The following is a 15622-nucleotide window of genomic DNA, read 5'->3' on the forward strand; positions in this document are numbered from 1 at the left end:
ACAGTCAACGCTGCTGTTCTATTATATACACTACATGGCGTGTATATAAAACAAAAGTACAAAAGTATGTGGACACCTGCTCGCCAAACATCTCATTCCAGAATCATGGGCATTAATATGGAGTTGGTCCCCACTTTGCTGTTATAACATCCTCCACTCTTCTGGGAAAGCTTTCCACTAGATGTTGGAACATTGCTGCAGGGACCACACAGAAATGGTTTGTCGAGATCGGTGTGGAAGAACTTGACTGGCCTGCACAGAGCCCTGAGCTCGAACACCTTTGGGATGAATTGGAACGCAAACTGCGAGCCAGGCCTAATTGCTCAACATCAGTTCCCAACCTCACTAATGCTCTTGTGTCTGAATGGAAGCAAGTCCCCGCAGCAATTTTCCAACATCTAGTGGAAAGACTTCCCAGAAGTCGGTAGGCTGTTTGTAGTGTTTATCCAACTGGCTTTAGGACCACTCGGACACCACAGAGCGGACTGAAGGAAAAGCTTCTGGAAGGCTGGCTGGACCGGCACGGGAGAGTTTGGCAAAGTTCAGTGTACACGTTATGCTCTTTCACCAAGTTGTGGAAGGAACAGAAACTGGCTACTCTTTAGTTGACTGATGTAGCTGGCAAGGTAACTGCTGTTTAACTTAACAGAAAAAAAATGAAGCTAGTGTTTATTCGCAATGCTGAGCTAGTATTGTACCTGACATGTAGCGTTAGCTAATGTGTCATCCCATTTCGACTGAGGTGAATAAGCTACACTAGTTAGTAGCTACCACGGCCAGGTCAGCTCTAGCCTCTAGTTATCTGTCAGATAGAGATATGAGATGGCTTTTATTACTATCTAACAGCAGTTGTTTTGTAGCCTTTGTTTTTTTACATTTCAAAAGTAACTAAACTTGGCAAGCTTTCGCCAGTTGATGTACCATTACATTTTTTAAATGTTTTTATTTAACCTTTATTTAACTAGGCAAGTCAGATAAGAAAAAAATATTATTTACAATGACAACCTACTGGGAAACAGTGGATGAACTGCCATGTTCAGGGGAGGAACGACAGATTTGTACCTTGTCAGCTCTGGGATTCAATCCAGAAACCTTTTGGTTTGGGTCAGTCTGTCCTATCTGGTGAAATTCTCCTGTCTTATCTGGTGTCCTGTGTGATTTTATATATGCTCCCTCTAATTCTGCACTGTTGGAGCTAGGAACACAAGCATTTCGCTAAACCCGCAATAACATCTGCTAAATATGTGTATGTGACCAATAACATTTGATTTGATCAAATTCTCTCTCTCACCTGTTGCACCCTCCACAACCGCTGTTATTATTATTTGACCCTGCTGGTCATCTATGAATGTTTGAACATCTTAAAGAACGATCTGGCCTTAATCTGGCCTTAATGCCCTTATAATCTCCACCCGGCACAGACAGAAGAGGACTGGCCACCCCTCAGAACCTGGTTCCTCTCTAGGTTTCTTCCTACGTCCCTGCCTTTCTAGGGATTTTTTCCTAGCCACTGTTCACTGTTCTGCATTGCTTGCCGTTTGTGTTTTTTATGCTGGGTTTCTGTACAGGGAGACGTTTTATGTCATCAACATTCCCAGGTCATAAGATCATCACAGTAGGGGGCGTATTATTTTCCTGGTCTGGGCCAATCTGTGATGTCATTCAGCCCCCGAGTGAAGAGAACATACAGATTGTGAGGACAGTGGGACAGTGATGTCACAAAGCCCCTCTTACGAGTCATTGAAGTGTCCTGAAAGGAAACCAGTCTGTCTCATTAAAGCATCAGTTTTCCATGTGTTTTTTATTCTGAGACTGTTGGTCCGGAACGGTGCTGTTATATGCTTCAAATGGAAATAACTTGTTGAATAAACAAAATCCCAAAATGTGAAATATGAAAACCACCCATTGTATTCGGCATACTAAAATACACACACACACACACACACCTGCATATGCTCAGCATGAAAACACAAATATGGTGACCTACAGTAGGCTACACGCTGTATACTGTGCAATCATAGCATTGTCCATGACTAAACAGATATATTGTACTAGTCCATGGGGAGCAGATGCACTGCAGTACTAAGTGCAGCTGGTGGCCACATCAGATAATGACTGTTACTTTAGATTTTGACCCCCCCCCCCTCTTTGTTCAGGGACACATTATTCAATTTCTCTTAGTCACATGTCTGTGGAACTTGTTCAGTTTATGTCTCAGTTGTTGAATTTTGTTATGTTCACACAAATATTTACACATGTTAAGTTTGCTGAAAATAAACACAGTTGACCGTGAGAGGACGTTCCTTTTTTTGCTGAGTTTACTAGCACAGTATTGTCCATGACTTAACAAATATACTGTACTATCATAGCATTGTCCATGACATATGGGGTTGGGCTCTGGTCAAAAGTAGCGCACTATACACAGAATATACAAAACATTAAGAACACCTGCTCTTCCATGACAGACTGAATCCAGGTGAATCCAGGTGAAAGCTATGATCCCTTCTTGATGTTACTTGTTAAATCCACTTCAATCAGTGTAGATGAAGGGGAGGAGACGGGTTAAAGAAGTATTTTTAAGCCTTGAGAAAATTGAGACATGGATTGTGTATGTGTGCCATTCAGAGGGTGAATGGGCAAGACAAAATATTGAAGTGCCTTTGAATGGAGTATGGTAGTAGGTACCAGGCACACAGGTTTGTGTCAAAAACTGCAACGCTGCTGGGTTGTTCACGCTCAACAGTTTCCTGTGTGTCGACACAAGAATGGTCCGCCACCCAATGGACATCAAGCTAACTTGACACTGTGGGAAGCATTGGAGTCAACTTCGGCCAGCATCCCTGTGGAACGCTTTTAGTACCTTGTAGAGTCCGTGCCCCGACGAATTGACGCTGTTCTGAGGGCAAAAACAGGGGGGGTGCAACTCCACAAGTGTTCTTAATGTTTTGTCCACTCAGTGTACCGTGTACTAACACACACACACACATCAGCTGATGGCCAGATTGTGCAACAGGATAACATTCATGCGAGGGTGTTGTGGACTGCAGGATCCTGGGGGGGGACCAGACTGTCTTTCCTCTGAATGGCATGACCGGAAACAAAAGCAGAAGGGAGAGAGAGAGAGAGAGAGAGAGAGAGAGAGAGAGAGAGAGAGGAGAGAACATCTCCACACATTTTGTCACTATGCTCTAGTGTCAGATCAGATTGACAGTGATTTAAAGAGAGAGAGACAGAGAGAGAAGGGTATTTTCATGCTCTGTCTTAAAGAGCCCAAACCCCTACATTCCAAGTAGAGTGTCTAACGAATCCAACCTGCCGAGAGAGAAGAAGTCACGGTCCTCCAGGATCCTCTATCAGGACCAGTCAGTCTCAATCTGCCCCTGGCCTACTCAGGTGGGTTCACTTAGACACATCAGACAGGCTTACACCCAAAACAAAATGGAATAAGATATTACAACTCTTGTAATTTTGATAGTTAAACATTTTAAGCTTTGTTAATTGTAAAAAAAAAAACGTTCTGGCTGTACGTGGTTCCAAAGTTCATCTGCAGTGCATTTTGTGAGTGTATTCATCATCATTTTTTAATTCAATGTACTAATGTATTCTGAATATCAAAACAACTTGCTTTGTATGGGAGGGCAGCTATATTATCGCTAAGCCAGTCATCATTACAGTAAGTAATGGATGAAATGAGGAAGTGTACAGTATTTTATTTTGCTTCATACAGCACAGCCCTAGATATGGACAGCACAACAGGATTCGCCCTGACCCCTGTCAATCACAACCACACCAACAGCAGCTGTTCCCGTGATAACGTGCTGAAGACTGTGGTGTTTCCTGTTCTCTACTCCCTCCTCTTCCTGTTGGGCCTGTCCCTCAACGGCCTGGCAGTGTGGGTGTTCTTCAGCATCCCGAGCCGCTCCCACTTCATCATCTACCTCAAGAACATTGTGGTGGCCGACGTCCTCATGACCCTCACCTTCCCCTTCAAGGTGCAGTTACAATTATAATAATCATAATATTAATAAAAGTTAGAATATTGATAACTATGAAAAAAGTATGAAAAAACATCAATTAAATCACTGACTTTGCTAAATGAATGTGTTTTTCCTGTAGGTGCTGTCTGACTCCAACATGGCGTCCGTGGGTCTGCGTGTCTTCGTCTGTCGTGTCTCCTCTGTGCTCTTCTATCTCACCATGTACATCAGCATCCTCTTCTTCGGCCTCATCAGCATCGACCGCTGCAGGAAGACCCTCCAGCCCTTCAAGGGGACCAACGCGGCCCGTCTGTCCCACAGGAAACTGCTCTCCTTGGTTATCTGGTGCTCCCTGCTGGCCCTCTCCCTGCCCAACATGGTCCTGACCAGCCGCAGCCCCACCTCGGTCTACTTCAAGTGCAGTGATCTGAAGACGGCGGCTGGGCTGCATTGGCATGAGGTGGTCAACCATGTGTGCCAGGTCATCTTCTGGGGCAACCTGGTGACGGTGATAGTGTGTTATGCCCTCATCACCAAAGAGCTGTACAGTTCCTACGCCCGCGCCAACGCTTTCCGTGCTGGTGGAGCAAGCAGAGCTGGTACTGGTAACGGGCAGCGCCAGCCCCGGAGAAAGACTGTGAGTTCAAACGTCTTCCTGGTGCTGGCCGTGTTCTTTGTGTGCTTCGTGCCGTTCCACTTCTCCCGTGTGCCGTACACCATGAGCCAGACCCGGGGACGTATGTTTGACTGCAACCTCAAACTGTTCTTCTTCCAGTTAAAGGAGAGTACACTCTGGCTGTCCTCCCTCAACTCCCTCCTGGACCCTCTCATCTACTTCTTCCTCTGTAAGTCCTTCAGGACCACCCTGTTCAAGACGCTCCGTCTCCCACCTGGGACCTGTAGCTGGCTCACTGGGATAGGGCCGGACCCCAACACGGGCAGTACCCCTCTGGGAGACTCCTCTGCTTGTCTGTAGCGAACTAAAGCTCTCTTCTGGAGGACCTCCATGTATGGTGGTCTGATGAATGTTTCACAGAGGATCATACTGCCCTCTACTGGAAAGCTGACGGGAACTGAACTGTGTGTCGATTGTAACTCTGTCTGGGCAATGGAAAGAGTAGAGTAGGAAACTCTGCACAGACCAGTGATAATTACAATAATATGCAAACTAGTCTGTATCGCCAGTCTGTAATACCAGTCTGTAACAGTTTGTAGAATGTCATAACCTCCTCTAAACATCACCATAACCTCATGCCAAAGGAAATCTCCTAAGGAAGTCACCTTGTCTCTCTCATAACAGCTTAGTTCCCCATACTGGCATTCTGCTTTGACCTCATTCTTTTTTAGGCTTTAGGAACTAAAATAAGAGACATGTAATTATGTGTAACCATGGCACAGCACGTGTGCCTATAATGTACAGCAAAACATTCTATACTACATAAACTTGTGAAATCTAAATATTTTTTCTCTCCCATTCGTTGATCCATGTCTTTAACCATTCTTCAACAAAACACTATGATACCGAGGGGGGAAAATACCCTGATTTATCTGATGCATTGAAAGCCAGATGTTCTGTATGTTTAGACAGATAGTGTACAACCTATTAACAGTTGGCCTAAGGGCAGGTGGGAGGCTGCTACCGGCTGCAGTACAGTGACCACAGAGGAACCAAAAAAAAAAAATGTGAGTGGCCAGAGGCTTTCCGGGGAAGCAGCAAGATGTGAAACGACACCAGTAAAAACCACACTTCTAAAGACAGTTGAAAGTTAATGTGAAAACAGTAGTTCATGTGAAAGAAATGATGTGTGTGCATAGTGTAGGAGTGTGAGAGAGAGAAACATGGGATCAACACATGTCTGATCTTTTAAATAATAATTAGTTCCAGGATAAAAAATGTTTTTAAACACCAACCTCCCTGTGAAAATATGACCAAACATACATAACCTCCCTAACCTGCCGAATGCAGGTCACTGGTGGGAGAAATACTATTTGCATGTGCAGATGCTATCAGCAGCAGTAGTTCACCATTCGTGACAACACCAATTCTCCCATCATATGGCTCAGTTGGTAGAACATGGCTCTTGCAACACCAGAATTGTGAGTTTGATTCCTGGGCCACCCATACATAAAATATATGCATGCATGACTGTCAGTCACTTTGGATAAAAGCATCTGTTAAATTGCATGATATTGTTATATTATAAGAAGTTTGACAAACAAGGGCAGCTTTTTTTTCAGTTGTGGTCAAAAGCCAAAGATATTGATAACTAACCCTGTACGTTAGCTCCTATCTTACCACTTCCCCGTCTTCAGGAAGTGTATTAGGTGACGTAGCAAACACAGTCCCGATACATCGCAGTAACATACTCACACGTAAGCATAGACATCGTAGTGACTTTCCTCCATGATAAGATGTTTTTTCACAACTTCACCGGTGAGTTTCCTGACTTTATTTATGTCTAATAACACATCATAGACATTTTTTTTCTTAAATAATATTGTACGTAAATTAACCAAATCTGACAAAAGGATTTCTTTGACACAGAAAGAATAAGCTTTGAATTATTTTGAGAAATGTTTCTTGTGAACTTTATGAATCACAATCATTAGACTTTATGCTTTCAATTGTATTTTGCAATAACAATAAACTATTAATTCACACAATGAAAATGAACCACATTGTGGTGTCAAATTTATGTTTTAATTTAAAAAACATTAAAGGGGCAATCTGTGTTTGGTATATACATTTTTTGACTTTTGAAGGAATACTTGTTAAGCACATTTTTACTCCTGAACTTATTTAGGTTTGCTATAACAAAGGGGTTGAATATTTTTTGACTCAAGACATTTCAGCTTTTCATTTTAAAATTATTTTAACAGTGGAGATCAAGTTTATAAATTGCCTGGCTGGGCAGATGAGACAATGGATTGCGCAGTGAGATGGAACAGATTAAATAGGCATTTCAACGTCATAGATTTAGGCAGTGCTAACTTGTGGAATAGACACCGGCAGGAATGCGGTTTTAACCAATCAGCATCCTGGATTAGACCCACCCGTTATATAACCTCCAATATTCTATATGGACAACTTGTTATGCTATTTTGAGTGCTATACCATTTGGTTTGAAGTGGCTTAGAAAATGTAGCCCCTACCACTCCCATTGTTTCACTAGCAGAGATGTTGTCGGTAGGGTAAATAGATAAAGAAAACAAAGCCATATTTTGGTCAATGACTCTCAAGATAGTGAATTGAATGGCTTTTTCTTAATACAATTAAGTATATTTCAAAATGTTGTGTACGTCCTCTAAAACATTTACTGCAGATTCTTGGTCGTCTTAAACAAATCCACTTTGAAACAAAAGTCTACACTTCACACACATGGTTATGGACTTACAACAAAGAAGACACCTGTACCATGTCAGATATAGAGTTGAAATGTATTACATTTTGAGTTTGCACAGAAGACTGAAATATAACAAAACAGTTTGACATAGAAACACCAGATTTTTGTCTTGTTAAATTTTTTATAATCTCGATTAATTATGAAAAATATTAATAACATTCCACCCATGAGGCCAAAGAGGGTGCTTTTGGTAACTGACAGCAGGAAAGGGCTACATTTTTACCACATAAATATGCCAAAATTCTGTTCAAAACTCAAAACTGTTCAAAACTACATTTAATTTGATAGAATATGCAAATTAATACATAAGTGTCTATTGACGCACCTGTGAGTCAATCTAAGTAACGTTAAAAAAATAATAATAATTAGGATAGTTACTCTTTGTACTGTAAATGTGTGCAACAGAACTATAATTAACAACAGCTACAAACTGTAATAGAGATGAGATGTGAGTTTCCATGGGAAACGAAGATAGTTACTGTCTGTACTGTAAAATACTGTAACAGAAAACTATTGCCACCCAGCAACTGTGTGAAAAAACACCAATGTAATATCACTATGGTTAGTCTAGCATAAACCCAATACTGGAGAATGAAGCCAACAGTGTAATATTACTGTGTCTGTAGATTACACTGCGCAATACTGTATTATAGTGTAGCATAGGACCCACAGTACCAGCCTTTGTCTCATACACTATCTGAAGGACAGGAGACATGAATGGCTGGAGCTTTTCCTTGTGGAAGAATAATTCAGCCAATACTGTGTCCTATAGTAGACACTGTGCAATACTGGATAATAGTAAAGATTACTACGGACCTACAGTATCAGCCTTAGTCTCATACACTCTGTGAAGGAGGAGACGTGGCGTGTGAGCTGCCTGACCGTGAAGGGGCAGGGCATTCTACCTCACGTCACGTTTATGGCTTCATTTTTTTGCTATATACGACAGGGTTCGGGTTGGCGGGATTTAAAGGGAAAGTGTGTTTATACTGTAACTGTGCTTAGTCCTGCAACGATCATCTCTCGCTAAGCTAGCTACTTTGCATAGCTCGTTCACTGTGGAACGCAAGTGTCTGGGCAAGACACGCCCTGTGAGAGATGAGAACTTGGTGCACCTCCCCAACACCTGGCTTACTCTCAGGGGAGAACTGCAAGTCTGGCTGAGTGGAACATACACAGTCTACCAATCTTAGGCACGGTCCCCGAACCCGAAGGCTAGAACCGTGAGGGTTCTGGTGGACAAAACCCTCAGCGCCGCAATACTGGTAGACCAAACTGAGTATCGCCCGGGTTGGTACACTGTCACAAGCAGTAAAAACAAGGAAAGAACCCAAAGGAGATGGCACAAACCAAAACCGAATGGATGGACAGCAGAGCACCCTGATGGAGAGGCTAACTGCTCCAAGCTATTGAATAGCAGCCGGTATACTTCTGATAGAGTCTTCTGATAGAGAGGCTAACTAGCTAGCTGCTCCGAGCTATTGAATAGAAGCTGGTACACTTCTGATAGAGTCTTCTGATAGAGAGGCTAACTAGCTAGCTGCTCCGAGCTATTGAATAGAAGCTGGTACACTTCTGATAGAGTCTTCTGATAGAGAGGCTAACTAGCTAGCTGCTCCGAGCTATTGAATAGAAGCTGGTACACTTCTGATAGAGTCTTCTGATAGAGAGGCTAACTAGCTAGCTGCTCTGAGCTATTGAATAGAAGCTGGTACACTTCTGATAGAGTCTTCTGATAGAGAGGCTAACTAGCTAGCTGCTCCGAGCTATCGAATAGAAGCTGGTACACTTCTGATAGAGTCTTCTGATAGAGAGGCTAACTAGCTAGCTGCTCCGAGCTATCGAATAGAAGCTGGTACACTTCTGATAGAGTCTTCTGATAGAGAGGCTAACTAGCTAGCTGCTCCGAGCTATTGAATAGAAGCTGGTACACTTCTGATAGAGTCTTCTGATAGAGAGGCTAACTAGCTAGTGTCGTGGAAAATCGGTTCAAAATATAACGCTTACAAGAACTTGTAAATTCAATTTAGGCTTTTAATACAACGTATCACAAGCCGGGATGGTCCGCGGATCACACACCGTTTCCCAGAGCCCTGGCTCTTGTATTTATACACATACAGCATATGAGTCCCTCACATATGCAAACGAAGATACTTTCCACCATTATCTTTTAGTTTAGGCTTCCTGCTTGTTTACGCCCAATAACGCCCATGTCTGGTTTCAGTTAGGTTATAATGGTGGCAGGACCCGTTCTTGTCCTAAAAATAATATATGTCTGTCTATCCTATAGGCCTACGTCTTTGGCATGTTTGCCTTTATTAGAAGCAGCAGACTATATGCCCCTCTATCATTAGTGTGTTAATGTCAGCAGACTATGTGTCCCTCTATCATTAGTGTGCTAATGTACTCTTTGTTATGTTTGCCTTTATTAGAAGCAGCAGACTATGTGTCTCTTCTATCATTAGTGTGTCCAGTTGTCCTAGGCGCCTATGTGTCGCCTTCTCTTCCTGTAGTCTGTTTTGGTGTTCAGCTGTCCTATACGTCTATGTGTCGCCTTCTCCTCCTGTAGTCTGTTTTGGTGTTCAGCTGTCCTATACGTCTATGTGTCGCCTTCTCCTCCTGTGGTCTGATGTACACTGTCTGTCCCTAAATGTATCATTCACTCCCACACTAGCTGCTCCGAGCTATTGAATAGCAGCCGGTACACTTCTGCTCTTATACACTCTAACTTAGAGCTCTTACCAAGCTAATCCTCTCTGGAAGAGCTGAGAAAAGGAAGAGGTGGATGTAGTATGTCGGCTACTACAGTATTTAAGGGGGTCAGCCGCAGTCTCAGCACTACCCGGTACACAGGACTAATTTGAAATCCTTCCTCAGAATATATCCTGCTGCGCAGAGGGATACCCATATTGGAGTGATCAGATCTAGTGCTATATGACTGTTTTTTTTTGCATGGGCTGCGTCTCAATCCACAGCATCCGTCTATGTCGGCCTTCTGCATCTGCAGTGGAAGGTGGCCGAGCTGCAGCTTTGTTTTTCAGACCCTCCCAAAAAAAAATAGTCTCATGGAAACGTCTGTAGCGAACGGTTTGGCCTAAATATTACAACTCACACGAACAAAATGGTGTTCTCCGTTTTGCTCTATGATCCCCACAAGCTCCATGGGACTCGTCTGAAGTCCTTAAACCTTCATCTGAAGGTAACCCATACAAATGAATGGACGTATGGAGATATATATAGATATTAAACCATCTGAAGGTAACCCATACAAATGAATGGACGTATGGAGATGTTTCTAAACACCTCCAAAATATAGGACAGCAACTTCAAAACCTTATTTCTTATGATACGTTTGTTTACTGTCTTTTTTGCGATTTCTGAATGTGTAATTCGATGCGTGGGCTTTAATAGTAAAGGCCAAATATTTTATCAAATCATTTTACAATATATGTTGTATACCTAAAAGCATCCTAAAATTCCAAAACAAATGGCTTAGTAACACATGGAATTGAGGTTAACGGTCATTTTGGTCAATATTTACTTCAGATAACATTAATTGATAAGATTAATAAGAAATCAGTTTATATTTTGCTATGATTGTTGCTTTTCCAATAGTTTCTTCTTGGGATCAAAATGGTAGGTTGAGGGTTAAATGATTGATATATAGATATTATTCATTGAACATGCTAACTAGGACTAGGTTTAACCTGTCTCTGGGAAACCAGCCGGTAATGTTTTGAAGAAGGTGTTTTTCTGATGGGGTACGACACTAAGCACATGATCCATTTCTATTTTAAAATTGTATTCTTCAAGAAGCAATAGCTACATATAATTTATTCAAAATTCTTAAAATGGATGTACCAATGCAGATTGCCTCTTTAATCTAGAAATTAATTATTATTTTAATCATTTTTCTTGCTAACCTCATTTGCAGATTCCTCAAAACTAGTAGCCACAATGGCATCACGTTCCCCTCCACTGGACTGTGGCTTTAATGAAGATACCATAAATATGGCTATATCAAGTCTCTACTTCCTGTTGTTCATCCCTGCCCTCATCATCAATGGGGTAGCAGTCTGGGTCTGCATGCAACTTCGGTCAACGTCTACCTTCATGGTGTATCTGAAGAACCTTCTGGCTGCTGACCTTCTCATGACCCTGACCATCCCTGTCAAAGCAGCCAATATCCTGCCCAGCGCTCCACTGACTCTGAAGGCCTTTGCCTGTCGCTACTCTGATGTTATTTTCTACCTCTGTATGTACATGAGCATCATTCTGTTGGGCCTCATCAGTCTGGACCGCTTCTTCAAGATCGTCAGGCCCTGTGGCAGGTTGTTGGGTCAGAACCTTGTCTTCGGCAAAGTGCTGTCAGCTTCCATCTGGGGGGTGCTGTTGGCCACTAATGTCATTCCAGCCATGATCCTGACCAATCAGGATCCCACAAACAAGACTAAACAATTCTGTATGGCAATGAAGAGCAACGTAGGACAAGATTTTCACAGTGGCGTGGTCAAATTAAACAACGTAATCTTCTGGGTGGTGTGTGTTCTTATTTGTTTCTGCTACATATGCATAGCAAGGAAGGTTTTTCAATCATACAGGAAATCAGGAAGCAGCAATGATGAAGGGAGGCATAAGACCAAAGTGCGTGTGTTTTTGGTTCTGGTGGTTTTCCTGATGTGTTTCGGCCCCTACCACTCCATACGGATCTCCTACACCTCGCTTCAGGTTACCTCAAGAACCAGCTGCACTAAGGTTGCCTTACGGATCTCTAAGAAGATTTCCTTGTGGATGTCAGCCATGAACGTCTGTCTGGACCCTCTCATCTACTTCTTCCTGTGTAAGTCCTTCAGGATCAGCCTGTTCAAGATGCTCCGTCTCTCACCTGGGACCTGTAGCTGGCTCGCTGGGAGAGGACCCAACATAATAGAGAATCAGACCCCAACACAGGAGGGAGACTCCTGTGACTGTACAGAAAATTAAAACTCTTTGGAATGATCTACTTTATGTTGTGAGAAGTTGTGTTTGACAGAGTATCATACTCCCTGGTGTAGGGTTAACTATCCAACTAGTTATACTAGAAATGAATCCACCAGGTGTAATGTACTATCCAACTAGTTATACTAGAAATGAATCCACCATGTGTAATGTACTATCCAACTAGTTATACTAGAAATGAATCCACCAGGTGTAATGTACTATCCAACTAGTTATACTAGAAATGAATCCACAAGGTGTAATGTACTATCCAACTATTTATATTAGAAATGTTACGTTACCGCCTTATTCTAAAACGGAATAACTAAATTCTTCCCTCATAAATCTACACACAATACCCAATAATGGAGGGCAGTACAGGCCCCATTTAACATCGACATGCTTGTAGTGGAGCGAGATCCTTGGTGTCCACATCACCAACAAACTGTCATGGTCCAAACACACCAAGACAGTCGTGAATATGGCACGACAACACCTTTTCCCCCTCAGGACACTGAAAAGATTTGGCATGGGTCCCCAGATCCTCAAAAAGTTATACAGCTGCACCATCGAGAGCATCCTGACAGGTTGCATCACCGCCTGGTATGGCAACTGCCTGGCATCTGACCGTAAGGCGCTACAGAGGGTAGTGTGTACGGCCCAGTACATCACTGGGAACAAGCTTCCTGCCACCCAGGACCTATATAATAGGTGGTGTCAGAGGAAGGCCAAAAAAATTGTCAAAGACTCCAGTCGCCCAAGTCATAGACTGTTCTCTCTGATACCCCACGGCAAGCGGTACCGGAGCGCCAAGTCTAGGACAAAAAGGCTCCTTAACAGCTTCTACCCCCAAGCCATAAGACTGCTGAACAATTAATCAAATGGCCACCAGGACTATTTACATTGATACCACCCATCCTCCATTTGTTATTACACTGCTGCTACTCGCTGATTATTATCTATGCATAGTCAATTTACCCCCACCTACATGTACAAATTATCTCAACAAACCTCTACCCCCGCACATTGACTCGATACTGGTAGCCCTGTATATAGCCTCGTTGTTGCTATTTTAATGAGTTACTTTTAATTTTTATTTAGTAAATGTTTCCTTAACTCTATTTATTGAACTGCATTGTTGGTTAAGGGCTTGTAAGTAAGCATTTCACGGCAAGGTCTACACCTGTTGTATTCGGTGCATGTGATAAATACAAGTTGATTTCATTTGAGTTGATTTATTTGGAATGATTTTACAAAAACAGGTTTTTAGAAATGTTTGCTAAAAACAGACATACCTTATTTACATAAGTATTCAGATCCTTTGCTATGAGACTCTAAATTGAGCTCAGGTGCATCCTGTTTCCATTGATCATCCTTGAGATGTTTCTACAACTTGATTGGAGTCCACCTGTGGTAAATTCAATTGATTGGACATGATTTGGAAAGGAACACAGCTGTCTATATAAGGTCCTACAGTTGATGGTGCATGTCAGAGCAAAAACCAAGCCATGAGGTCAAAGGAATTGTCCGTAGAGCTCCGAGACAGGATTGTGTTGAGGCACAGATCTGGGGAAGGGTACCAAAACATTTCTGCAGCATTGAAGGTCCCCAAGAACACAGTGGAAGAAGATTGGAACCACCAAGACTCTTCCCGTGCAGCAGGGACTGGGAGACTAGTCAGGATCGAGGGAAAGATGAATGGAGCAAAGTACAGAGAGAGATCCTTGATGAAAACCTGCTCCAGAGAGTTCAGGACCACAGACTGGGGTGAAGGTTCACCTTCCAACAGGACAACCACCCTAAGCACACATCCAAGACAACGCAGGAATGGCTTCGGGACAAGTCTCTGAATGTCCTTGAGTGGCCCAGCCAGAACCCCGACTTGAACCCGATCTAAAATCTCTGGAGAAAGCTGAAAATAGCTGTGCAGAGACACCTGACAACCTGACAGAGCTTGAGAGGATCTGCAGAGAAGAATGGGAGGTGTACAGGTGTGCCAAGCTTGTAGCATCATACCCAAGAAGACTCGAGGCTGTAATTGCTGTCACAGGTGCTTCAACAAAGTACTGAGTAAAGGGTCTGAATACTTACGGTATGTAAATGTATATTTCATGTATTTTTTTTTACCTGTTTTTGCTTTGTCACTATGGGGTATTGTGTGTAGGTTGATTAGGGGGGGAAGCTATTTAATCCACTTTAGAATAAGGTTGTAATGTAACAAAATGTGGGAAAAGTATATTAGTATATTCAAAATGAATCCACGGGGTGTGATGTACTACTGAAGTCCACACATTTACATTAAGAGAAGAGACAGAATACATCATCTTGTTTTTATGATGTTTGTAACGATGATGATTGCGGTGATGATTGTGTGGGTTTTTTTGCATATAGTACCAATGCATGTTTGGACAATAGGCCGCAGGGACTGAATATGTGTGCATTGGGCTAACTATTAGCTTTCCGGTGTTTTCCATATTGTATTACTATGGTGTGTTTATGTTTGTTTGTATGTTGAAATCACAAAATTAATTTCCATGTAAATGGACAAGTAAAGTATACTTCATATCATATACTATTTAAATTACATGCCAATAAAGGAATAAAGTGGTCCTATTAGGTTTCAGATATATTTCTGGTTGTCAGGTTAATCTAAAGTATGTCAAAACAAGACTATATTGTGTTAAATAATGTTGGGTAAGTGATACACTGCATTAGAGAGTCACAATAACATTATCACCTGTTCTCACTGCTTTAGTGTCACTCTATCTCCCTGGATTTCCCTGGATTTGCATCTGTCTGGACATGTAGAGCCTTCTTGGGTATTTCAAGGGAAATTCAAGGTGTGAGTCTTATGAATTGTACACTGACGTTGTGGCAGAGTTCCACACCACAGTACTGTCCTGTCTGATCACTGATTCTCTTCAGGTAGGTGAGTAAATCTTTAGTTCACTTGCGTCTTCTTATCCTTACTCTGAGCTGTTTTATGCATTGCTTCATCAAGGTACACTTAAAATAGATTATGATGGGGTTTATAAGTATAGTTAATAAATTGTTATTTATTTGTTTACTGGTTCTATAGTATCTGACTATTTAATAAAGAGTTATAAAACATTCATGATTATTTGCCTTACACAGATTTGTGGGTTGTCTTCTGTTGTTGTCTCAAGAGATTTATATTCATGGAGAAAAAAGGTTTTATGATTTCATTAGTGCTCAAAAACAGGTATTTGAAGTGAGTTTCGTAACATCCATTCAAATGAAATA

General features: G+C 42.0%; 2 protein-coding genes across 3 annotated transcripts; both read left to right on the forward strand.

Annotated features, from left to right (window-relative positions):
* Window positions 1-3160: 3160 nt before the first annotated feature.
* Window positions 3161-7509, forward strand: p2ry12 (purinergic receptor P2Y12). 2 transcript variants are annotated; one of them, XM_071358062.1, is made up of 3 exons: window positions 3161-3393; window positions 3733-3992; window positions 4117-7509. In XM_071358062.1, exons 2-3 carry the CDS (start codon window positions 3741-3743, stop codon window positions 4951-4953), a joined length of 1089 nt encoding a protein of 362 aa, XP_071214163.1. In that variant the 5' UTR covers window positions 3161-3393; window positions 3733-3740; the 3' UTR covers window positions 4954-7509. The 2 variants fall into 2 exon arrangements, with proteins under 2 accessions (XP_071214163.1, XP_071214162.1); XM_071358061.1 differs by having other exon boundaries at window positions 3162-3393; window positions 3728-3992.
* On the forward strand, window positions 6304-15491 carry LOC139548394 (P2Y purinoceptor 13-like). Its single transcript, XM_071358067.1, has 2 exons — window positions 6304-6411; window positions 11316-15491. The coding sequence occupies exons 1-2, from the start codon at window positions 6390-6392 to the stop codon at window positions 12362-12364; spliced, it is 1071 nt and encodes a 356-aa protein (XP_071214168.1). The 5' UTR covers window positions 6304-6389; the 3' UTR covers window positions 12365-15491.
* The last annotated feature ends 131 nt before the right edge of the window (window positions 15492-15622 follow it).

The sequence above is a fragment of the Salvelinus alpinus genome, chromosome 21, assembly GCF_045679555.1.
Source record: "Salvelinus alpinus chromosome 21, SLU_Salpinus.1, whole genome shotgun sequence".
In the NCBI taxonomy this organism is placed as follows: domain Eukaryota; kingdom Metazoa; phylum Chordata; class Actinopteri; order Salmoniformes; family Salmonidae; genus Salvelinus; species Salvelinus alpinus.

What these genes read in the sequence shown, in the direction of transcription:
- p2ry12 (XM_071358062.1), top strand. Translation starts at nt 3,741, where the DNA reads ATGGACAGCACAACAGGATTCGCCCTGACCCCTGTCAATCACAACCAC. An exon ending in CCCTCACCTTCCCCTTCAAG is followed by an intron (nt 3,993 to 4,116) that starts GTGCAGTTACAA and finishes TTTTTCCTGTAG; the next exon opens with GTGCTGTCTGACTCCAACAT.
- LOC139548394 (XM_071358067.1), top strand. Translation starts at nt 6,390, where the DNA reads ATGTTTTTTCACAACTTCACCG. An exon ending in GTTTTTTCACAACTTCACCG is followed by an intron (nt 6,412 to 11,315) that starts GTGAGTTTCCTG and finishes CCTCATTTGCAG; the next exon opens with ATTCCTCAAAACTAGTAGCC.